Source organism: Saccostrea echinata, unplaced genomic scaffold (assembly GCF_033153115.1).
Source record: "Saccostrea echinata isolate AGI-Se365-2 ecotype Australia unplaced genomic scaffold, CSIRO_AGI_Sech_v1 ptg000029l, whole genome shotgun sequence".
NCBI lineage: Eukaryota > Metazoa > Mollusca > Bivalvia > Ostreida > Ostreidae > Saccostrea > Saccostrea echinata.
This window is the reverse complement of record NW_026889778.1, coordinates 39,502,430-39,529,824: the sequence shown is the minus strand read 5'-3', so window position 1 is coordinate 39,529,824 and position 27,395 is coordinate 39,502,430. Positions and strand designations below refer to the sequence as shown.

Genomic DNA, 27,395 nt, shown 5'->3' with positions numbered 1-27,395 from the left:
TTAATTATGATTTAGTGTACCATCATCAATTACCTCATCTTCAGATAGGTTAACACATTTATCTATGTTGAATTTTGACACATCATCAAATACTTCATCCCTTTGTTGCAGATCATGCTTTGGACATTCAAATCTATCTTTTCTTGAATCCAGATATGCCTCATATATCTCCTCTTTGCTATAAACACACACAGCTGAAGTAACAGTAGATGGTGAAGTGGAGAACAGAGCCACCAAATACCTCTTCTCAGAAACAAAAGTTCCATGCACAACATGAGTATAGTTGGTTCCATCTTTACCAGAACAAGCAATGGGGATGTCTTCATAAACTCTTTTTGGATTCTCACTATCAATAGACTTACAAAGTTTGACAAGTTTAGCTTGCGAGTCTTGATTAACTAGGAGAAAAACAAATTCTTCATTTTCCATGACAACTCTGTAATCCATTTTACTCATAGGTACCCCGTCTATCTTTTTCAAAAACACATCAAATATGCCACTTTCTTTCAAATCTGAACTAATAGCTTTGTCTTTGAGAGTTGGTAAGACAGAAAAAATAGCACTTCTATCTAATTTCTGCAGAGCAATGATAGGTGAATACTGTTTTGCAAACAGGACAATACTTTTGTTCTTTTGTTTATCCCTTACACGAATATTTAAAAAGATGCCAACTGCTGAAGCATCAACATCTGAGACTAATGCAATATTAGTCACATCAGGTGATATATTTTTCAAATTTTCTTTGTTCCTCCGAATGCAACGTCCACTGTTCGATGTGCTACATGTTATCAAACCATTGGATGTAACCACCATCACAGAATTGTGGTCATCACATGATTTTCCATTTTCAGTTTTACAGCCAACTTGAGGGCCTGTTATATTTTTCAACTCCTCTTGAAAATCTTCTCTGTTAAACTTGTACAAGACATTCTTTGCACTCACAAAAAAAGCATCAGTCTGAGGATCAAACTCTATATTTCCTAAAGGAAAATTTTTCACTGGATTTGAAAATACTGTGCTAATCTGACTTTCTACTGTAACAATTGTTGAAAAAATGCATATTGTATACAGTAATGCCACAAAAGATGCCATTGCAGGTTGGTGACTGTTTCAAAGCATTAACTGCTTCCAGTCTTCTCTGATATTCCTCTGTCCTTAGAACCATGCATTTAATCCCTTAATCAACTGACTCAGAATCCACATTTTGGCAGCTCCTGTTCAAAAATATAAGATAATCATTATATATGAATGGCTAAAATCAAAAACACTCTCTCAATCATTCATGCAAATAATAATACATAAAATTCTTTGTAGTAAAATGCACTGTGCCAGTAATAAATATTTTATAACCAAAATGTATATTTATACACATATAATTCAAAAATGACAAGATAGGCTTAGAACTCTTGTTTGGCCCCTGGTTTGGTTGTCTCTTAGAACAACTAGAACTGTCCAAAAGGGACAAATACCCCCCGCTGGTTTTTTTTAGAGAAGGTGCCAAATTACTAATATTTTATGGATTTAAGAGGTGTTCACAATTTTCTTATAAACATTTAGAGTGAAAATATAATTGCTCATTATATTTTTTCAATGAATGAATCTAAGGTGCAACCTAATAAAATATCAATACTAATACATTGTAATTACTTTGTTTTTTTAATACATTGAAAAAATAAATTGCAACTATCTTTCATCTTTGTGAGACATGACACTGTGCAAATTGATTGTTGAACAAAAAACAACATACATGTATTATACAAAACCAAATTATTCTTGATCACTTTATATCAAATTTATTTTAAAAATAAAAGGCTGGTCAGTACTTTGACAGACAATAAATTACAATTAAGGTATGTCACTCGTCAGGCTTTTAGAAAATTTCAGTCAGAACCTCTTACTTAAAAACTATTTATTACAATTCAATCTTTATAACATATTTAAATTCAACAATGTAAAATGTTCAACATTCAATTAAAAAACTGCTCAAAAATTCACAAAGAAGCAAGATTTATAAGGGACTATTTCTTGTGGCGGAAGGATATTTAGCAGAAAATTCTGCAAATCTACACATTTATTAAATTAAATATCTTGGAACTTAAGCCTCACATACTTTTATTCAGAGAATATTTTCCGTTATGATATGCCTGGAATATTATATATTGGTCTCAATTTATATTTTTATAATAAAATTTACACCTTCGCTCTGACAAACATTGCCAAGAAATGAAGATATATTAAGGAAGTCGAGATAAAATTTACACAGTTTTTTGCCTGAAAATTGCATATTTTGACCAATATTTCAAAATTTACATCACTGACCCCAGCTTTTTCTTTCATTATTTTAAACTACTCGATACTTTTGACCGATCAGCACTTAAGTCGTAAAAAGTTTGATACAAGAAAATATTCTATTGCCTATTTAGATTTTTAATACCCCAAATATGAGACATTTTTAGTGCAAAAAGGTCACACAATAATTTACGCGCATTAATTTGCATGATTTGTTCAATGATATATATTATTCAAACTATTTTACGTAAACAAATATTATGTTCATTGCCATGGTTATATCTTATAAAATATGATAACGGTTAAAGTGATTAACCAAAGAGTTACAATTTAGGTGCAAAAAGGTCAACTTAATTGTACCGTAGCTCAGTTAGATGCACACTGACCCCCCATTTTCTCTCCGATTTTGAGTCATACTATATGAGTACTTATCCAAAATATACTTCTCAAAAAATCCTTGATATAACAAATTTCACGAGTGACATACCTTAAGAGAATTAGAGAACAGAGATCTTTAATTCTTTTGCCAAATTCCCAGGAGATATAGATAACACATGCTTGATCAGAGATGCCCTAACAACTTCCCACACTGATCTCATTAATTAATCTTAATAATATAACGGGATGCATATCCACTCATTACTCCCAAGGGACAAATGGATTTACACTATCTGCTGTGTAATGTTAAAACTGTTTTTAATAGGGGTGAAACGATACACCTCCTTCACGGTTCGATACGTATTGTATAATTTTGTCTCGGTTCGGTTATTTTCGATACGATACATTTTGATAGAAGGAAACAAATTCTACGTTGTTTTATGCTTTCTTTTTCTAAATCTAGTCACATATTTTACGAATTTTATTTGCAAATTGACTAGAAGAAATTGATTAAAATTATTTGACTGTCAAAAATTATTTTACAAGCTATCAGTCATCAAAAATTTACGTTTTCTATACTTATTTATTCTGAGTGACGTGTTATACCTTATGCCAAACCCGACTGAATAACGATCCCGACCGAAAAATGAACCGAACCAAAAATTAGAGATTTTGCACCGTGTATCAAACTGAGAAAAAATACCGCGGTGCATAGATACCGCGGTGAACCGTTTCACTCCTAGTTTTTAATACCTGGTGATGTTTTTTTTTAGTTCTAATGAGTAGTTTTAAGCTGTAGTTCACATTTTTGTACAGTTCAGATGTTCTAGATTCTATGTCTCAAATGTTAGACATTTATAAACCCATAATGACCAAGTCAATAAAAATGAAAAAAAAATCTGTAAAATGCATAAAAATTACCAAATAATGTTGAAAATACCAGGTGTACAGTACAAATTGTTTTTCTTATATGATGACCTCCTAAATGCCAATTGTGACATCATGACCTTGCACATCTTCCCATACTTTCCTAAAAAGATGCAGAAGACAGGAATTTTCTTTTCAGACAATATACACCATATTTACTGCAACAAAGATTTTAAGAAAAGTGACATTCAAAGATTTTTACACAACATATCTAAAAATTAGTGGGAGATGGCTCTGGACCATATTTTCTCAAGGAAAATCATCCATTAAATTAGCCATTTTGAAGGGGGTTTTTCTTCTGTCAAAAACTTACAAATTAATGATGTGAATTTCATATTGCGATATGTTGAATATTTTTAACTGTATTGCAATATGTATGGCAATATTTTTAATAACAATTAAACTGCTCTTTTCTAATTTTTTTTAACCTCCATTTATAAGCAAAGTGTAATTATTATAATAAGTAAACGTTGTAACAAAAAAGTTCTTGTTAATTTCACTACAGTTCTGCAATGAAATGCAACCAAACAGCAACCTTACTGTTTGGCACAATTGAAAACATTTCTGACATAATAAACTTTATATTCTACTTTAGAAATCTAAAACTCAAGCATTTTGTCGGTATATCAGTACTGGATAAATGTATCACAATACGATATTTTTTGTTAACGAATCACAATATACCGGAATATCAATATTATTGCACAGCCGTAGTTAAGTATGACTAAAATGACCCTGCTGTTCTGCATGTTTTACATAATAATTTTCAAAGACTTTTTAATTCTCCTATATATTCCTATGTAAATTGCCTACCCCTTATTGTGGCCCAACCTTATCCTCAGAGATCATTATTAACAAACTTGCATCTACAGTGTGCTTTCACATATGTCTCATACTTAGGGTCACTCAGTAAGTAATGCAACTTAGGGTTCATCATAATAAATGTAGAAGCAGTTAATTTTATTTTTTCACAAAAGAAAAACTCTGAGAAGATCTCCTAATCACTGAAATATGCATGTTTTTTAGCCGGGCTTTGCTGAAATAAATAGCACATGTTCAGAAAAGTAAACAAAAAACCTAACAGCGTCAAAGCAGACGCTTCTGATAAACAAAATAGTCACATTGAAAGACGATACTTAAACAAATATTTTTTTACATCTCAATCTACGGATTTGTTAATTGATCAATATTTTTGTTTGAGAATTAAATTGAAAGAGGAATTAGATATTTACTTTATTAGGGTAATCGTGATATAACAATTTGTGCACATACGCTACTGAATGCATATTGTAAGCGAACTATTTTCAATAAGCGCGGGCTTTTCGACAGGTTGCCTATATTTCATATCGTTTTCGTCGATGTTATGTGAGTGGTTATATTCTCTGTTTTGTCTTTCAGCAAATAAATAGATAAGTAAATTGGAGTCTAATTCAAATATATCTAAAGAAAAATCAGCAAACCATATGGTTCAACATTCTTTTTAAAAAAAAGTTTGGAAATTGACAGACAAACATTTTTTGTAAAAAATTGTTTTCTTAAAAGTTAAAATTAGTGACCTTAAATGTTTAAATTAGTGACATTAAATAAAATAAATGACTTATATATTCTCCTCACTAGCCATATGTTATTGGTAGAATTAAAAAAAAAATGTATGACATTTTTTGTTCGTTTACTGATATTATAGTATAATTAGTCTGAATTTACGTCCGTGATGCATGTATAAACATGCAGTAAGCTCACTAACAATGTCGTGATATCTGTAATTGTTTTTTAAGATCAGTATAGCATTAAGGTGTCTTAAATGGCAAGAAATTTAATGTAATAATGAATTTTAAAAACATCGGTGGTCATTTATCAGATGTAATTTGGTACGATACCGTGTTAATTCCTGCTGATATTTTCAGGGTTGATCTTGTGAAAACGGCTTAACAGGAGACAATTTATTAATTTTTTCCTTTCAAAATAATTGCAAAAAGATGATGATTTTATGATTATATTAACGGCATAAAATAACAGCGAACACCGACTACTTGCAGCAAACAAGTGCGCCGCCATTACGAATTCGTAAAACAAAGAGACAGTTACGGATACTCGTAATTTTCTGAAAAAAAAAAATGTGTAGGAGGTCAGTCGGGTATAACCGGAAACAAACAAATTTTCTTTAGCCTAATGATGTATGTATGTAAATATTCATGAAGATTAATCTTACAGTTGTAATACTGGTAATGCTGTAATGTTTTCAATATATTACTGCTCAAATAAGAAAGTCAAAATTTGAATGCGTTTAAAGAAAAGGGTTTGAAAATACGGTATTACTTCGATAACCCTGAATGCAATTAAAATAACTTTCTCCTTTCTAATAAATAATTTCGAACAAAAATCCTTATGATGGTTAAGATCTTGTGTTTGTTTGTATGTTGTTTAACGTCCCTCTCGAGAATTTTTTCACTCATATGGAGACACTACCACTTGCCGGTGGAGAGCTCCAAATTTTGTCCTATACTCGGCACTTACGGCCATTGAGCAGTGAGGGATCTTTTTCATGCAAGCACCTATTGCGACACGGGACCACGGTTTATACGGTCTCAACGGAAGGACCGGTCTCCACGTCCCACAGTGGGATTCGAACCCGCGACGTAAGGATTAACTTCTAGAGCAGACGCTCTTACCACTGCGCCACGCGAGCGACTAAGATCTTGTGTAAAGGTGATGTAAATGAAGTTCAAAACTATTTGTTTTCTTTCATAATATGAAATAAACAATGCGATTCCATTTGGTTAATATTTTAATTTAATAGTATTAATTTAAATGACTGGGATAAAGATTTATATTCTGTGAAGCATGGAATATAAATAATTAAAAATGAAAACTTTAAGATAGAAATTTCATGTGAATATGTTTATCTATACTACTATATTAAAATAATAGACTCGAATTTTTGGCCTTTAATACCGATAAATCGGAAGAGTACTGTCTTTTGTTTAATATATTTTAAACATCATTGGTACTTGAAGATTACCAATTTGTTTTTATTTTTTCTCAATTAAGCTTCGCTAATTAATAATCAACGAAAATTCCTCAAAAAATTCCGGAAATCATCTGGATTTTTTGGATTTTACAATCTTGCGCGTGCGCATTACATTCACGCTAAATCACGGTGTTCAAATCAATCTCCCTTGCAGAGTTGTCGTTCGTTTCTCTCTCATACGCGAATGTATGAGCCGTTGGTGGAGAGTGTGTTCAAATCAGAGAAGACAAAAGTAAATACGAAGTAGATATATATTTGTTATTGTATAATTTCTCTAATAAGAAATCAGTAATATATATGAACAGAATACATATAGCAAATTTCCAACGAAAATTTACACGTATTTGTCATAGGGGTCGGAACCGGGGGGGGGGGGGGGGGGGGGGGGGGGGGGGGTAGGGGGGCTTAGCCCCCCTTTTTTGCAAAGATAGACATTATATAGGCATTGAAAATTGGGGCTTTCCTTTTGTCGTTGGTATAGCCCCCCCCCCCCCCAACTTTCAAATAGCCACCCCACTTTCAATTTGCTTCTGAATCCTATGTTTGTATTATCGTAATCGTTTCTGAGTTTATATCCATACAAATGTGATATTGTGGCCACGTGGGTAATCATTCGCCATCTCGGAGACACATTTATTATATGTTGTTTATATCTCTGGCCATCTCAACGGAGGCAAAAAGCTCATGATCGTAGGAGCAACATTAATGTAACTACCCGATTTATTTTATCCCTCCTTTCTTTTATGCTTTTTTGAGGGGAACTGAAAGGGGGGGGTGTTACAACTCCAGTTAGAATCACATCTTAGTGAAGTAGGCATTCTTTTTCCGCCAAAAATTACAATAATAACTACTACAGTACCCGCATCGTTATTCTTTACAGGATACACGATACGATAGGATACACGCACGATACGATAGGATAAACGCACGATACGATAGGATACACGCACGATAGGACAGGATACACGCACGATAGGATAAACGCAAAACACAATAAACGCAAAACACGATAAACGCAAAATACGATAAACGCAAAACACGATAGACCTGATAAACGATCTTCACGATAGGATAAACGCAAAACCTGATAGGATTGTCTCAAAATGCGAAACGTTTTTTGACAATACGAAAAGTTTCCTCTTTGATATACTGTAGTATGATAATTTTTATTACTTAAAAGGCCGCAATTCGAAATGATAAAACATTTTAAATTTATCGTGATAAAACATTTGAAGTAATGATGCTTTGTAAAAGATACTTTTTTTGTCATAAAATTGATCGTCATCAAATTCAGACTGTAATTATTTTAAGATTAATTCCAGACCACTCTATGATGGGAATTAGGCAATTTTGTGTGTAATTATTATAAAAATGCCGAAATTCCATCGAATCGTTAAATTTGAATTTTGAGTCGTTTAATTACGGAAATTTTTAATTTGTTGGTGGCTCAAAAATTCAGTAGACTAGCGAAGTTTTACACCCAAGTGCAATAAATTCACGAAATGCTATAAATATAATCATTATTTTAACAAATAAATTATGAAATTCATAACAAACATTGATTATTTTTACAGAAGAACATGTATATATAAAAAAAAATAATAATAATAATAAAAAAAAAATATATTTGGCTTCAATATCTTTTGCTAGAAGTCTGCGATGTATCCAAAATCGGCTTTAATAACTTGTATTTAAAAACTCAAATTTTACGAAAAAAATTACTAGTCATAATTTAGAGGGGAAAAAATGAAAAATTATTGTTATAATTAATTTAGAGCTAACGCTTTCTCCTCCAAGTTTTTACGAATTTTCTTTAATTTATATTTTATATAAATTAATTTAATATTTTTTTACGTTTTAAACTTGCTGAAATTGCTAGTTGCATTGAGACAGACTGTGCACTGGACTGATTAAATAATCTATCCTATATAAAATACATATGTCACACATATCCCGTGCACATACATGTAGAAATTATTTATTCCAAGTACATACATTGTATATGTATATATGAGGAAGGAGACCGGCCGAAAGAAATCGAATTTATTAAAAATTAATGAACGTCACTAGATCTGTCATCATCTATTAATCGAAAAAATCGCATTTCCATTCTTTTGTATTTATTCTGGTATTTTTAACGTTATAGGCCTGTAAGATTAAGAAGGGAGCACGCAATCATACACCAAAAAATGATACAGTATACTAACTTGTAATATACAGTAGAAATATAATGCTTATATAATATTGCCCATCTACAATAATAAAGTCTTTAGTCTCTTTTATTTGCTTTTCAAAACATTTCTTTTTAGACCCCCCCCCCCCCCCACGCAGCCCCCAAATGAATGGTATTGCTTTCTACGCGTGCTTGTGTTATATGCATTTACAATAACAGAATTTGTATCTATATAGACACGTGTATGCTATATAAGCATACAATGTATGTGAATATATTTATTGGGTACTTAAACTTTGTATTGAATAAATAACATTGAATGATTACATACACTTGTTTACAACATACTAGAACACACACAAAAAATAAATAATAAATCAATTTCCACAATATGAAAGTGGACTTTCGGATTGAATAATTGTCAATTATTGCTATTAGACTTTGTATTGATTGCTATAAAACTTTAGTTATCTTATACAGGACAACATCGGCAAAATTAGACAAAACTTTGAAAATTATGAAAATCTTAACCCCACTTAAGGCACAGTCAGCGGAGAAGGGGGAGGGGGTCCATAACCACTCCAAAAAAAAGGTCCGATTCAAATAGCCAAAATTAGAAATTAAATAAATAAATTAATAAAAAATATATATTGACTTCTTCAATATAGTCATGTATTAAATGCAATCGATAAACACTAATAGAATTAAACTCAAGGTATTTACCAGTCTTGAGTATCACGGCAGAACCGGGCGATTTCTTTTATTATTTTTTTTTTCATGTATCTTTGAGACGCCTTTAACAACGACAGACAACACAGAAAACCCGAAGATCCAGAAGTACTGTAACAGTAACAGTTAATTTGATCACACCAATCACTTTTATGACTGTAAACCTATAAAAATTACATAAAAGTATACAAATGAACTAAATCAACGGAGTTTGGAGGACAAACCTCGCCTATATTTTATTTGATTCAATTATTCAATTTTTGATCTGTAACGTAATTGTATATTTACCAATTTTCTTAGTATAAAATCTTTAATTGTTAATTAAGTGTTGTTCATACAAATTATGAACAATATCCAGAAAATAAGTAGATGCATTTCATTGAAACCCAGTAGGAGTCAAGGTAAATACTTGACACCAGGTGAGAGAGGAGTTCAGGTATGTCTTCGTTGAATACACACGGGCCAGTCATGTTGGGGAAGGGGGGGGGTCTTGACCTGACAAGAAGACCGTGTACTGATTAGGCAGGTACATATAGGTGTCAGTTCTCTTGTCACGGGGCGCTTCCACCTGTCATTTAGTTACGGTATATTTTAGTTCATTTTCCAAGCCGAAATAGGTAAGTTGTATAATAAAAATTAGTCTGGTTTTGTTTATCTATTTATTCATTTTGTTTTTGTTTTTTTTAATCTCTAAGTGCAGTAATTAAATATGAATGGCAAACATCTATATTATAACATATAATTATCAGATGATGAATTGAATGGAGCATGTTCATGGCTAATGAATTGTCATTAAACTTGTAGATAAACATAGAAACAAATAAATAAAAAAAATAATAAAACGGAACAACAGAACGTGCGCGCATAGACAAAATTTATGTATCCGTTATTGATAAAAAAGGATAAATCTAATAAAGATGCTGCTATTTTCTTTTTTATTCATTTTTTTTTTTTTTTTTTTTTTTTTGCACATATACCTAATGTTTTATGTTTCTATAATTATCAAAACAAAGTTAATAAAGATCTTGCTTTTGTGACTCTGACTGTATAAAGGGATTTATTTATAATATTTTTATCTTTGACAAAAATATTTCTTACATGTCGACAAATTAAAAAAAAAATATAACGAATGATTAATAGATCGATTATTTCATGTCCAAAAATAGAATTTGACATTCGATTTACGCTCTCTACTTGGTCACGGTACTTGGCGTTTATTTATTTATTTATTTTCTTAAACAAATATACCAGAGTTAGAGTATTAATTTCTCTTTCTGTTCAACAGTTAAATTGATCCTAAATAAATTAACAAAACGAAAAATGAACTCGAGATATCTCGGGTGTTTCTTTTCAAGGTAAAGATAAAAAGCGAGGGTTTCCGAATGCACACGATACACGCAAAACACGATACACGATAGAACCTGATAAACGATCTTCACGATAAACGCAAAACCTGATAAACGGAAAACACGATAGAAAACGCAAAACCTGATAAACGGAAAACACGATACGATAGGATACACGCACGATACGATAGGATACACGCACGATACGATAGGATAAACGCACGATAGGACACGATAGAATTGTAAAGAATAACGATGCGGGTACTGTATATAAAAATTATAGACTCGAATTTTTGGCCTTTAATACCGATAAATCGGAAGAATACTGTCTTTTGTTTTATATATTTTAAACATCATTGGTACTTGAAGATTACTAATTTGTTTTTATTTTTTCTCAATTAAGCTTCTATTTTTATTACTTTTTCTATGCACTAATTCAAGGATATTACATTAATTTTTATCAAAACAGACAGTCTTTTACAGATTATATACCTGTCTATTACCTGTGTATATATAAAGTATATGTATTAGCCGTGCTTAACTCTTTTATTTTGAACAAGTTGAGACCTGCAGTGTTAAAATTGTTACAAAATTTTTTACACCTTTACTTTAATAACTGATTGTGTAAAAATACCAGCTTAGCACATTTCTTCATTTCATTACTTTGCTTGATATGTATCAGCAGTGTGCTCAACTCTTTGCTGTTGTCATATTTTCAATGAACATCCATAATTTCTTTTATTAAATTTGTTTGGAAGGGTAAAATTTATGTAAGCTCCGGTGATTCGAACTCAAGACTTGATTTATAGCTAACTGGTGGTCAAACCCATTCTGCGCTACGCCGTTACGCAACAATTAAAAAAAAAAGCAAAACAAAACAAACACCAAAAAAAAAAACCCCAGAATTATATTCACATTCATTGTTTATTTAAAAAATACCTTACAATATGAATGTGTCGATGTATCTATTTTGTAAATGTCCGATATGCACATGGATGCATTCATAACAATGTCAACCCGTGCATGCACGGGTCAGAGTCTAGTGTATAATATATAAATTATTTATACCCATTTAACAATCAATTTAGCGTCGAAAATTTTTGTGCTTACAAATTCAGATCAAATTTTTGGTGAAAAGTCAATGGTATGTTTTGAATGTGAAAATTTTGTTCGAGACTTCTCACCTTGGATTCATCTCGCATGTGCTCCCAAAGCGCTTTACAGTATATTGAGCGTGCGCGCGCATTCCAAACAAAAAAAATGGTCTTAAAACACATGCAAGCTCTCAAGGGTGCTGGGAAATAAAAATCGTTTATGTTAATATATAATTAAAAGAAAACAACATATAAAAATGTTCATTAGTCTTTATCTAAGTACAACACATTATAATTTTTCAGAAAAAGTTGGTTAGTCTTTGCTTCAAAACTTCCTGTTCAGAATGAAGAGCCATCTATGTACGAGCCATAAAGACCTGAATACATCATGATTTTCTCAGGCAATAACCATTATGGCCGAACCTGGAACTAGAACTAGACTCATGTTCATGTCATAAAGATTAGATAATTATAATTTTCGTGCAGCTGGTTTCCTAGAGGACCAAAAATAAAGAATATTTCTTTTCTGATTAATACAGGCATGTAGTATCATTATCAGAAAAAAGGAGAATTGTCCAAACCCGAAAATCCTATTCCGTTGGAGAAGGAGTAGGGGTGGGCTACAACTTACTTTCACATTTCGAATTTCATTAATTCATTACCAAATTACCGTACTTTTAATATGCTACAATAAAATGATGGGTACAATCTAATCAAAATTAGACTATCCATTTTGCTTTTAGTAAATCTGTTCGTCGCTCGAGATAAATACCTGGTTTATATTACGAAGAGTGAGTTGAAAGTTCCAATTTAAATTTGATTGCGAAGAGTCAATCAACCTTTCAATGTACATTGTCCATTGTAAAAGTTTATGTTTGAAAAATGGTGACACCCCTAGCTCCTCCGATACTATATATGTGCCTGTATGAATCAGCAAAACCACTCAAAGTGCACTGTTACCATGCATAACCATTGTGAGCTTAATGTTTAGAAAGGTATAAATGTATTTTCATTAAAAATATCACCAAGTCCTATCCTGGGGTCTTAACGTTGGGTTCTGGACCGTAAATTTTAATTATTGGTAGATGGGTTATTGTTAATCATAATCATACAAACTCTACCTGTTAAATATCAATGGTCAGAAAGAAAGATTTTTCAAATATGTACTAATTTAGGATTGGACAATACACTCGAACATATTAAAGCCCGGCTTTCAGTACTTTCAGTACTTTGATTTTCTATTGTCTTCGCAGAGAAATCCACTTTTAAAATCAAGCATGATCGCTTCACAGTTTAAAAATGTTTAAATAAAAGTCTCTGCCAAGAAGATGAAAATGAGGGCTTATGTGGAGACTTACAAAATTACAAAAATCACTGAAGAACCCAAAATGAAGATCTAAAGGGGTTTGTTATCTGGAAAGAGTCATCTTTCACACAGTATGATGTTCAGTTGGATTAGAAAATTCAAAAGTGGAAAGGGGGACTTGAAAATCGCAATTGAACTGGTTGATCAAGATCTGTAGGGACATTAAAAAATATCAATGCTGTGAGCAACATGATATCTGAAAATGCCAGAGTTACTGTGAGAGACGTTGCTAATACACTAAATTTTTCAACGTCACAACAGCTGATCGAATTCTGATGAAGGAACTGAATTTTAAAAAAATTTTCTGTCAAATGAGTGCATTATTTCCTTGAAGAACCTGCTTGATGGGTTCTGAACATGGGCACACTGTTTCTAGTCCAAATGGAAGGGCCAACAATAGAATATGGAAACAGAGAGGAAGCTATTTTTGCAAAGAGAAGCCATATATGGCTCTAAATTCGCTCTTGAGTACATCTTGACCTATGATTTTAACAAGAGGAATATAAAATAAATTATTTAAAAAATTGAAATAAGAAATGTTTTATATTGAAAAGTATATTGCAAATATATAAAAAAGATAAAATAAGCAGATTTTTTCATCAACTTACTTTTTTTTTCTTGAAATGAATTTGATAATTCCACTAGAATTACGCATGTGTAGGGGGACATTTTCAACCATGTCAAAATAAAAGTCAAATATACGGCGATAATACCTTGTACACAGAATATCTTCATTCACTACTGTTTAGGAAGGATAAAATTAACATACAAAAGTATTTTAATGCACATTATGTCTAAAATAAAAGAAAAATAGGAATTTATTTCTTCACATATTTTGAACGTAACATCTGTCAGACTCAATACACCGGGTACATTGTTATAAAATGGGCCATTGTTTATGCAAACTATTTTATCTTTCTTGTCTACTGATAGAAAATTTACCTGTTTATCAATTAAGTGATGGCAGATTCAACAGAAAAGCATGTGTGCTTAGAAATTAACAAATCTGTGGGATGCTTCCTGTGTCTGTCATGGTAAGTGGGCATTATGTTCTATTTTAAGAATGGAGCTCGGAGATGCTTCTTCTTATACATTTGACTTAAAGGTTATGAATATTTAAATTTTCTCCAGTGTTCTATGCAAATGTGTTTACATTTCGATAAGAAGAGCTACAGAGAGAGCCCGAGAAGCCACGAACGTTTGTCTGTCAAGTGTTACGTTACACAAAGTATGTTACGTTCATGAAAATATAAGTTGTCTTTATCCTAGATTTTAAACACATATCATCAAATATTGTCAGCTGGTAGGTGTATTTTGGATTTTTTTTTAAATATGAACTTGCACGCTCTTCATCACTACATAAACACTTAAAATTTGACATTTCTTACATAACGCACCGATTGACAGACATTGCCTGAATACTATCGTAACGGTGACGGACAAAACAAATGTCTGTTCATGTTACGTGAAAAAACGGGTGCATTCAGATTTATACGTTCAGTGAATTAAACCAAAAAGTATTTTTATTTAAGAATATTAGTGTATCATAAGGCAAAATTTGTCTTTATAACTTAAACAATACAATTTTGTAGTTGTTTTCTTGCAGTTTTAAAAACGAGTCTGTCAGGGTTACGTGCATCCGTACATGTTACAATATAGGTTTGATCTATATGAAATAATTTTTTTTTAAATTTCATTAGTATTTTCATAAATAATAATGTCTTGTGTATTATAATTTCCAAGAATAAAAGATAAGCTTTGAACGATAAATTTTATTGGCTCATTTCAAACAAGTATTGCTCAAGAAATATCGTAACATGACAGACATGGTGGGAATTTTGTATGTTACAAAGCGTATAGCAGAGGTTTATTTTTTAAAAATTCAAATTTAAAATCTATAAGGAATCAAAATTTGAATAATGTCCATTTCTTAAGGCAACATTATCTTTTTGATAAAATAATGAAAGTTTATGGTTTATTTGGCTGGCTAAGTAAAGGAGTCTGTCAGTGTTATGATCATCAGTTTGTGCATCAAAAGTAGCTTAAAAATCTTTTTTCTTCTTAAGAGTGAAAATTTTTTATGCATTGTTTAAGGAATTGTTTAATTTTATTTTTTTACAGTTTATTTGTATTGCTAAGCATCAGAAATGTAATTTAATCATGTCAAGTTTTATCATACGTCTGTCATGTTACGTTATATGTCTGTCATGTGTTACGTGACACATATTTCATACATTAATGAAATATTTATTTTTGACTTGATTATCTATTCAAACATTTTTTTGTCCTATTTAGAGTCAAAACTTCAAATACACATAAAGAAATCTAAGAAAAAAACGTGTCTACAGAATTCTTTATTTGTCCTCCCAGATGTACTCAAGAGCGAATTTAGACCCATATACAAATGTATGGCTCCAAACAGGTCTTATACAGGTTTTCCTTTTACTTGAGAGACCCAGTAATACATATACCTACACCCTGGGGAGATGAAGGACCATCAATAGCAGCTTTTATGTTAAAATTGTATTGAGGAAAGATATTAAGCAGGTTTTCTGTAAGAGAAGTTCAAATACCAGTACCTATGGTGATTTTCTTGTAGGTGACAATGCTGCTTTAAATAGGAATAGAGATGTAAAGGAAATTATGAAGAATACTAACTAAAGGAACATTTACAGCGCTTGGCTATCCTCCATATTTGCTAGATCTCTGTCTTTATGACATTTTTTAATTCAAAAACTCACGAAAGGAAGACGCAACAGTGGTGAGTGCTATCCATCATTGTCTCTTGAGTTACCTCAAAAAAAGAGTTCTGTAGATTCCTTATTTTACTCAAGTACTTTATATCACGAAATGGCCCTTAGATGTCAAATCACGAGTCAGAACAATTTATGTAAATGATCATTCAGAACACTATGCTACAATTATGAGTCCTAAGCTGGAGTACACATATGTTAAGGACCCCTCTATACACTTATGAAAAATGTTTTTTGGACTTTGAGAAAATTATTTAGCATAAAGGAGGATGTTTTGAAATTAACTAACTCATTTTTAATATAGGGAGCGTGCCTTTTTTATTCAGGAAATATCTTCAAAGACAATGAAGTAATAGAAAAGAAAAATTGCCTTCACTTACTCAAATGGATAAAATACACGCAAATAAAGTTTTTAAATACTCTGTCTTGTCTAATATAATGTTTAGAATACTTGGATTTATTTCAAATTATGTGATTTAGTTCAGATTACAATTTATTCTTCTTGTATGTCAAATGGTAGGTTAGTCTAATTACACAAAAGTACCCTGAAAATAGGGTGCACTGTAGAGAGGGTCCTTAAAAACAAATGAAGGAAAAGCTGAGGTATACAAGTGAAATTCCTTTTATATGCACTTAGAGTATAAACATCTGTCAACTGTCTTTCACCAAAATTGCAAGTATTCATGTCCAACGCAAATAAAGCAACTACAAATTCAGCAGGGAACTATGCAACCCCTGGACAACAAATAATTATGTTTAAGGGGAAGAAGGACCTTTCGCTGAAAAAATACCTGTCATTCAATTTTTTTTATATTTTGTATATTTCTTATTAAGTATGTCCCACATATCTTAAAGCAGTTATATCATTAGGTTTCTAACCTTATTTTAGAGATATTGATTGACAAATATTATGCCCTACAGTATCTAAGTGGAGTTTTAATTCTCCATGTTTCCGGGCTCATTACTCTGTCCATAATTGGATTTTTAAAGTATATATAAAAAAATATGTAAGTGAACATGTATCTTTTAAAATATTTCAGAGTATGAATTGGGTTTAAAATTCGAAAAGCCAAGTTTCATCTATCACACTGCATCTGGATAGGGAAAATTACGAACTTTTTAAGACAACTTAAACAACTAAAAACGTAATTTACAAAAAATCCTATCATTCAATATTTTTAAATTTACGTTGAAATGCAAGTCCTTCAAATTATTTATTAACTGTAAAAATTTCGAATGGTGAAGCTGACCTCGATATTGCACAGGACATCGTTAAAGACGACATAAGCAGGACAAAAACTTGTCATGTTTACATTTCTCGAGTACGGGAAAAACCAACTATGACGTCACATGTAAGCTAAATAAGTGAAATAAGATATACCTACATAAGATTTCCGTCATCAGCCATGCAAAAATAATTTTTGTGTTCCCCGTTTCTCAAAATACCTCATCATATACTGATTATGACCTGTTTTTACATAATAATACCGCCCTTGTATTCACCGAGTATGATCTTGCTGTACTAGCAGATCGTGTATGACGTCACCGACTTGTTGGACGCGCAGTTTAAAGAAACAGAGGAGTGGATCAATCTTTTTTCATAATTTGTTAATGTTTACAAGAATGTTAAACTTTTTATTTTTTTAATATAAGATGGTAATTAAAGTTCAAAAATTGTCAAAAATTTATACAAGAACTGATGCTTTACACGTTTTGCACTTATATAAACGGAGACTATGACGTAGTTAAACAGTCATGTGACCATGTGTCCTTCATCCCCTTAAAACTAAAGGATCAGAGCCAAGATAGCTAGGATACATATTTTCACTGTTTTGGCTTAATTGTAATTAATAAAATACACGTCTGACCAGCTTACTTATACTTTTTGAGAAATAAAAAACAGTCCAATATATTGCAATATTTATCACAGTATATGCCATTAAATATTATACAAATACAGCCTTTTGATGAGGTCAATCCCTAGATATGTAGACTTTAGAGAAAGCATATCAACTGAGCATGAAGTGTGAGGTCTAGATGCTTTTTCTAAGGTCTATATATATCTAGGGATTGTACCGATCCAAAAGGCATATATTTGTTTTATTATTTTTTATATCAATTACTAGTAATAAGAAATATGTTGAATATCCATGCTTCTCATATAAGGCATTAATTTTTATATATGTAATATGCATTATGATGTCACAGTTACAAGTAGCAGCTGAAGTACATGTATCTGTTTTTAGAAACACCCTGTTTATAAAGACTATAATTGTGAAGTCATCGCTATATTGTTGCTTCACAGAAGAAGGTTTCCAAATTATATTTTAAAAACACCAGGTCTATAAATTTTTTTAGAAATTTTAATAGAAACATCCAGTTTATAAGATGTTTTATACATGTACTTCATATGATCTAATTTGAGTACAATTTTCTGGCATTATCCACCCCAACTTTTGAGCCCAGACAATCTTGAACAATTCAATTTAATCTGTTCAGTACTGAAAATGGGTTGAACAACCACAAACAAAGAAGATTGCCTGTTATGATGATGCCAGATTATAAATTTCAGTTTGTGTATTCATGGCAATGTGTACTTTTTTAATGCTGACAAAAACTTTTAAATATAATAAACACAATCATTAATTAGCACTCTTAGTGTTTGTTTATCACGTACATTAAGAAGTGAATACAAAAGTACACTAATCATGTATTAGTTTATTAAAAAATAACATGTCAGACGCTAACATATAAATTCTGCTATTCAAAATATAAGAACACATGGAGTACTTATTAGAAGTATGCACATATATAACATATACTACTATTTCTGAAAGATGCATCATACACATATTATACATCCTGCCCCAGTTCAAAACAGAAACACTTTACAGTTACTTTAACTCCACCCTGCCATTCAGGAAGTCAAGAGCTTCTTAGAAATCTTCTTCCTAAATTTTTATAACACAGACCACTTCATGACGGTCTGCTGCAAATGACAATTAAGCCACCATGCAGTTCCCCCACACTTCCTTCTCTTGATCGTGACCTCTCGTTGACACGTTTACAGTGTCTGATACCCCAAAACAAATGACTCACTGAAAACAAGGTTTAAAGGGATTCATCATATCCCATTATCATGATCATAAATTTAGTGCAGGTTAAATTTTGTTTTAAATATTGTCACACTGCATGACTTGAAGAGCTAAACCTACTGCATTAGGTACTTTTTCTTGCACTTAATCTTTGACACTTTACACACTTGTAAAATACTGCATGCAGGCACTTGGCGAAAATATATACTTTGTTTTTAACAAATACCTCAGACTTATCAAAGACACCCAATAATTCATAAAATCCCCTAAACTTACCAAATAATTTGTTAGGAAACCAGGTCAATTATTTATAACAGTGATAATATTAAGTTTAGGTTAAATAATATCAGCTCATGTATTCCCTGCAATGTAAACCTCAATCTCCAAAAATAAAATAAGAACCAGATAAATCTTTACCTGTATTTTCTTGGAAAGTTAAAATGGAAGGTACCTGAAGTCTACAAGTATACATATCAGTACAGGATAATTTAAACATTTATTTAAGTCAGAGCAATTTATTTTTAAATGTGAAATTTCCTGCGATAAGATATTGCATAACAAATGAAATGATAGAAATAGTGTAATTAGTCCATTGTTACCGATATTCTAAACTAGAACTCAAGGAAAAGTTTTTTTATTCACAATTTTATCCATATGAAGTGAATGGGATTGGGCAGCAGGCATAGCCTATTTTATCCCTCTCCCTCTCCTCAAGGAAAAGTTTAATTCTATTTAGATGATAATGCTGCAATTTCAGATTGCACCTAGTAATGAGAGACTTCTGTGTTTTCAGACTAAGGAAAGGACAAAATATTTTGAAATGAAAACAAACTTGGAAAAATATGTATGATACCCACTGCGAATTTTATAGCATGTAAAGTTTGCTTCAAATATGTCAATCAAAAAATTGAGAATTAAGGCACATAGTACAGGCATGTTCATCCTACACATTCCCAACCCGCCGACCCCAAACTCCCTACCCCATATCTGGTCATGTCATAAAAACAAACAGACAACACAAAACTGAAGTAAGTGGCTAAAATACTTGTATCCTTTTTATGCATGGTTGCTCCGTTAAGGTTATTAAATAAATATTTTGTGTGCACTGGACCCCTAAGTCTTTATGCATATAAGTATATTGTTGATATATATTTTGCTTCTTGGGCTTTTAATTTTTATTGATGTCATTTATTTCCTTATGTAAACATGCAGTTAACATCAAATCTCTCACTAGGATCTTACTTATCAGTTACAGATATCCATGCATGCAGATACTGAAGTGAATACAAAAGTCAAATATTGAGATACATTTTATCCACTTATCTAACATTTGTACTGGTTGACATAAAAAGTTCTGGGTAATTGATTTACATTTTTTCTCAACCCTTGTATTTCCTTTTTGAATCATACACTTTTAAGATAAGTAAACTTGTTTTCTCTTATTCATGATGATTATGGTTAAGTTTACACTTCAAGAAAAGCTTAAGAAGTTATCCCTCTTAATTGCTGGCCCAATTTAATATTTCTGGATTTCCACACACTAGCTACATGTAGTTTCCGAAATTTGACTTATAATGGACATTAGCAAAACTTAAAAGAGTGTTCCATAGTAAGATTTCATTCCCCAGAGGCTGCATGGCTACAAATAAACTGGTTTAAGTAATCTAATGTTAATTTACCTTTTAAAATACTGAATTTGTAGCACGTCATAGTTTTATTCTTTTCTGAAGCACATCAATCAGTTTTATTTTTTTCAATACTTGGAAAACTAGCCTGGTGCTTGTATACATGCTAGTCTACAAATAGAGCAGCTGCCAAAATTCTGAAAAAATTCTTTAATTCAGCTTTTTAATATATTTTATTATATACAATGCTATTCAATCAAGGTATACTGGAATGAAATCATTGAAATGAACAGTTGAGGAAAATGGACAAAAATTAAGAAAATACTCTTTTAGTTTAAGTCACAGTGAAATTAAAATTGGATCACTATCATAAACCTGATGAATAAATAACCTACCAGTTATTTGTAATGAATGAACCCCTTTAAATCAGACCTATTAATAAGAAATAAAATATCAACCAGAAGTAAACTTTACCCTTTTTTCCCCAAAGGTATTTTATTACGAGGTTGTTTTTGATAGAAACCAAACCTTGTTGGTCTGGTATATTTCACATCAGAATCATATTTCATTTGCGGTACTTATTACACCTTTATCACATTGCCGTCCCCTTACAGACACAATAGGGAATACCCAATACTTGTCAAAGTGAGAATATTTTATATAACATCTTTCATTTCATAGGCAGGTACATTCATAAAGCTATGCAGGATTTGAAACTAGTACATAACCACAATCACTTCAGACTTGAGCTTTTACATATATTTAAATGTAAATTGTGCATGTTATGATTTTAATGACCATAATTATTTATTATTTTCTTGAAAAGAGAGGGTTTGTGCATGCATGCATACACCATTATCAAATGGCCTTCCAAGCCGATTTAAATTTACAATGAGGTATAATTCAAACACACCAGAAAAAAAATCACATTTTATATGCTTATAATCGCATTCATTGTGACCTCTATTCTTTGATATTAGGAACTATCCATTTATAAACATTTAATTAAAAAATGGCATAACGTAATATAAATTCTGTGGAAGTATCATTAAATTTTATTCAGTGGTATGGGAGGAGTTGTGAATAAGAGATGAGTACCCCCCCCCCCCCTTCCCATGTACCAATATTTTGGTTTGGGTGAATAAACAGAACTTGATTATAGAAAAAAAGGCAGTGTCCATGTTTTGCTAAAAATCTGTCTTATCAAAAAGTGAAATATGAGGTGCACAATGACATTATGTAATGAAGATTCTGTGAAAGTCTCATTAATAAAATTTTATTCAGTGGTATAGGAAGAGTTGCAGAGAAGAGAAGGGTACCCAAAAGCCTACTAGAAGGACAGAAAGACAGACAGAAGAGAAGGGTACACAAAAGCCTACTAGACAGACAGAAAGACAGACAGAAGAGAAAGGTACACAAAAGCCTACTAGACAGACAGAAGGACAGACAGAAGAGAAAGGTACACAAAAGCCTACTAGACAGACAGAAGAACAGACAGAAGAGAAAGGTACACAAAAGCCTACTAGACAGACAGAAGAACAGACAGAAGAGAAAGGTACACAAAAGCCTACTAAACAGACAGAAGAACAGACAGAAAAGAAGGGTACACAAAAGCCTACTAGACAGAAAGAAGGACAGACAGAAGAGAAAGGTACACAAAAGCCTACTAGACAGACAGAAGGACAGACAGAAGAGAAAGGTACACAAAAGCCTACTACACAGACAGAAGGATATACAGAAGAGAAGGGTACCCAAAAGCCTACTAGACAGTCAGAAGGACAGACAGAAGAGAAAGGTACACAAAAGCCTACTAGACAGACAGAAGAACAGACAGAAGAGAAGGGTACACAAAAGCCTACTAGACAGACAGAAGGACAGACAGAAGAGAAGGGTACACAAAAGCCTACTAGACAGACAGAAGGATAGACAGAAGAGAAGGGTACACAAAAGCATACTAGACAGACAGAAGGACAGCTATACAGATGGATGGACACCCCCCGAACTATACACCCCCACTTTAAAAGCAGCAGCTATAAAAACTAAAGATAAAATAATCATATTTTCTGCAATTGTTTTCAAAAATGTCCTAAATATACAACTCTTTGGATACTGATACATGTATCAGTTTATCTAAGAATGAAATCTAAGTTCATTTTAATGGTACAGAAGTTAGCACTAATACCAGGTCAGAGAAAAACATATATACAGCCATAATGGCCTCTCATACAAAAAAAAGATTTTCACAGAGAAATGTAACCTCATTTAAAACACAGAATAAAATGCCTCTATTTACATTCCAATTTGCTCAATGAATACTGGTACATATATATACCTAAGCAGTCATGCGGAGTATATTGATGTCCATTAGTTTTTAAAATAATTTTTACCTATATTATACTCATCAGGGAAATCACCATTAAATTTTCACTTAAAATACCATAAATTTTCTACCCTTCTACCCAACAGCCCTTGTTTTAAAATCAGTGTAAATTGAAACATAATGGATCCATTTGTTTATAATATATTTTATATATATATATATATATTTTATTCTGAGTAGGACTGCACAGTAATTATATATAATACAGATGAATGAATCATTTTTAATACCAGTCCTATAGATGAATGAATCAAAGAAATTTCCATTAACCGTAAAACAGTATGAAATGTGTATTTTCCATGTATGGTTTATACAATTCTCATTTCAATGTAGTGTAATAATTTCAAAACTGTTTAAATACTTTTCTATATCAGTGGCAGATTTGGGGGCAGAGGGGGTGCTAAGCCTGACTGCAACTCACATGTGGCAATACAACCAATCAAAGCAGTGATATAACCTCTATATTGTTTTTCTTTTTTATGCTCATCCAGAATAATTTTGATTGTGACTCGACCTCTCTCTCTCCCCCTCCCCTTCCCCTCCTTATACTGACACTTTCTGCAGTAAAAATCCTAGACCCATCCCTGAATGTGTAAATTACTGGAGTTATAAATAACCATTTCTCTTTAAGCATGTTTAGTTACTACAAATTTGTGAATACAACTTCCTTGAAATAAAACTAGACTTTTCTTAAGATAGATTAGATTTTCACGCATCTTTTACTTACAATAAATTTTGGGTGTGCAATCATAGCTGATTTCCACTAGTGATTTTCTAGAATTAACTGCATATGTTTCTTTTCCTTATCTATTCTTAATTTTGTATATATGTTCTCTTCCTTATAATTCAATTAATAATCCCTCAAAAATGCTGGGTGACAGCTCCAACAACCTGCTTCTCCTATGTCACACACTAATTGATCTCCTGATTAAGACCTCTTACTGAGCAATGGGTACTTATCTAAATCACAGAACTTCCTGATTTCTAGAGAATATCATTCAATACACACACACACACAAGCAAAAAATAGGTCTATACAGAAATCAGGCATATATAGACACCATTTATAAAGTTTATCACAACCTCAAAACAGCCTGAGGGTATTAAAGGAGCTCTTGTACACTAAACATTGCCTCAGTCAGTTTAAGTTCGGATGGTCTAAGACAACAGAGGAATGATTGATATCCTAAATAGCTCTCTGAAATACTAAATTACATGTATGAAGAAAAATGATATGAAGAATCTGTAAACTATCCTTCATATCTTATTGATTATTTTTTCCAAAGACCAGGCCTGAATGATATACAACTTTGTCAACCTAACTTTAATCCTGGCCTTTGATCAAGGGCTGAAAATACTGAGCACCATTACAATATATATTACAAGCTGAGCACTTCACATGCCTTCTTATGAAGCTATAACACTGAAAAATATAGCGAGTACTTCAGAGAAGTACTGTACCTTTAGGTATATACATAGCATGGTCACTAGCCTCGAGCTCTTTTATATTTTTCATATTTTTTCCTCTTTGCCATTGAAAGGGAAAATCGGAAGATCTTACTTCTTTTAAAAATAGAACAGGAAAAAGTTTGGAAAGCCAAGTAGATCTGCCTGCAATCAGTACTTGAGCAGATTGTAAATATCATTATGCCAAATATTCAAGTAAAATTTTAATCTGAATTATAGGCACTTATCAGGGTAATGTGTGCTGCAAACCTGTAGATATTCCAAATTGAAAATTAAATTTTTTTTAAGTCTTAAGGTCATATGCAAGGTACATGTACATGTACTTTACAACATACCTTACCCACTGATAAGCTTTCAAGATATTCTTAATTTAAAATCATAGTACCATCTGAAGTTCTTATAGTCAAAAAATTAGTATATATACATTTCCAAGGGTTTTGCATAGATATCAAAAGACAAATCATGAAAATCTTTGTGTTCTTCAAAGAAAAATTGGTATTTTCTCAAGAGGTGTAACGATACAACAATACATCAATCATATTGATTGCAAGGGCTCACGATATGCATATCATATTGCCATGTATGTATCGTGATACATATGTAGTACTGATACAGTACAAGATAATTTTCATTGCTTTGTTTGAAACTTCTACATACAACCTAACAAATTTTAATGTTTTAAAATGGCTAAAAAAAAAAAGCTAGCAAAGAAAAAATACAATGTCAAGACTATAAATCCACCTTTTGTTAACTTTGGTCAGGGGTATCAAGATATTCTTTTTTAATATATTTTTTATCACTGTGTAAGTTAGCAAAGAATAATATGTTAAAATAACGGTTAATTCAATTGTTGACAGCTGTATCATGATAAATGTTGTATCGCATGACCGTATCGTGATATGCATCGTATCGTTATAGGTAAGCTTACAATACTCAGGCCTTAAATTTTCTCATACTTTGATTCAGAAGTATACAGCATCATCAGGCATTATAAAAGTTGCACAAAGCTCCTTCAATTATTTGAACTCTTAAATTATATGGGGGATTAATAAATATTTAATAAAGTTAAAAATTACATTGCATATGTCCTTATTTTCTATTCCATACCCCCACTGAACCCAAATAAGCCACTGGTTTATGACTTAAGCCCCTTTTAAAAAGCAAAATTTTATTTCATTCAGAACACAAGAAGGTATGCATGTAAATTTTGACACAATTTTACCCCTCCAATAAAACACCCTGCTTCCTCTAAATGCTGCATTTACTGGGTTATATTACTTCAATCTATTTCTTCATCATATATATTTTGTAGCACCCACTATTACTGGTGATTATAAGCTGTTTTAGGACATTCCATTGATCATTGATGGAAGTATACAGGAAAACTATCTCTAAAATTGCATCATTAAAACTTAAGTCATGTGAGCTTTTCAACTCTGAGCTGAGGAACTAGAACTGGCTCAGTTGTAAATTTAATTTTTTGGAAGTTTACTTGTATTTGTATTTTGGAGTCCTCTAGCTAATTTTTGTCTATTTTTTTTATCTATGATATTGACATGAAGGAAACTTTGACCTGCATGTCCCTTCATTTCTGCCTAAATGAAGACTCTTAAATGAACAGACTTATTTCATATGACCTAGTTTTAAAAATTCTGTCAGTATACAGTCTTAAGAAAAGTGGCATCATCAGGTTACATTCATATATCACTTAGAAGATGTTAAGACAATTATCTACCATGTACACCAACTACTTGTACAGTTATGAATTATTCTTCAAGGAGAGAAAACTAAAACGAGTAACAGATAACTGAATTATCAGTGTCTGGCATCACTGTTAATTAAGACTTACATGTATACTTCCTCTTTTGCTATGGCACCTTAACAGAAATGTATACATACATGTGTCTGTGACAGATAGATGATTCAAATAATGCAACAAAACACAGGTAAATCTGTGTTTATTTAACATATTAAGTAAGTATCAACATCATGCATCAAACTGAAACTGACACTAATTTATTCATAGGAACAATGTCGCCACACCTGTCTCTCAAAACTTCATCTCAAAACTTGATCAAGTTTAAACATTATATTTGTCCTCTTTTAAATAACCGACATTTTCACACTATCACATAATCACGTTTAACTGAAGTATAATTTCAAAAATATGACATATTCGTCAGCTGGTCATGAGACAACAAATCGTAACTCGTTTGGCACTCGAAAGTGAAAGTAAAAGTTTAGTATACAGTCCAATCATATTAACAGTTTTTTAAAGCTATTATCAGCAAATATCACTCAAAATTATTATGTAAAAACATCCTTACCTGTTGTCAACAGAAGGGCGACTGAGATAATACCGGAATTCAGCTCATAATAATGTTATGATTGTGTTTTATGCTTCCTTGTTGCTTGTTGGGAAAACACAACGTGCCTTTTTGCTGACGAAGTTGAGCGCCCCCTATGGAGCTTAATCTTTCCAGACGACTCTTATGTAGTCTTATTGTTCAAGCAATCGCACTTTTCATCAGACTTTTCTCTGCCTCTGGAACATTTGAAATGAATAAAATATCGAATGGGTGGATATCGTGATTTTGATAAAGTCGTAAAATTCGCCCATTTTTCCCGCCAAACTGGCGGATCCAACATTTACAACCTCAGTGAAAGTTAACTGAATAGAGGAATGTTCGTTCATTCAGTTTTATTTATCGTAATCGTCTAAATCTACAGAAGCCCGCCTTATCT

The 27,395-nt window shown here is 31.9% G+C and overlaps 2 protein-coding genes across 2 annotated transcripts; one reads left to right on the top strand and one right to left on the bottom strand.

Annotated features, from left to right (window-relative positions):
• LOC133195297 (uncharacterized) lies at positions 1 to 27,099 on the bottom strand. The gene is made up of 2 exons (XM_061331148.1): positions 26,978 to 27,099; positions 1 to 1,214 (listed from the first exon to the last, which is right to left on the bottom strand). The coding sequence occupies exon 2, from the start codon at positions 1,090 to 1,092 to the stop codon at positions 1 to 3; it is 1,092 nt and encodes a 363-aa protein (XP_061187132.1). The 5' UTR covers positions 1,093 to 1,214; positions 26,978 to 27,099.
• Positions 14,291 to 22,729, top strand: LOC133195296 (germ cell nuclear acidic protein-like). The gene is made up of 2 exons (XM_061331147.1): positions 14,291 to 14,364; positions 22,096 to 22,729. Exons 1-2 carry the CDS (start codon positions 14,291 to 14,293, stop codon positions 22,727 to 22,729), a joined length of 708 nt encoding a protein of 235 aa, XP_061187131.1.
• Positions 27,100 to 27,395: the final 296 nt, after the last annotated feature.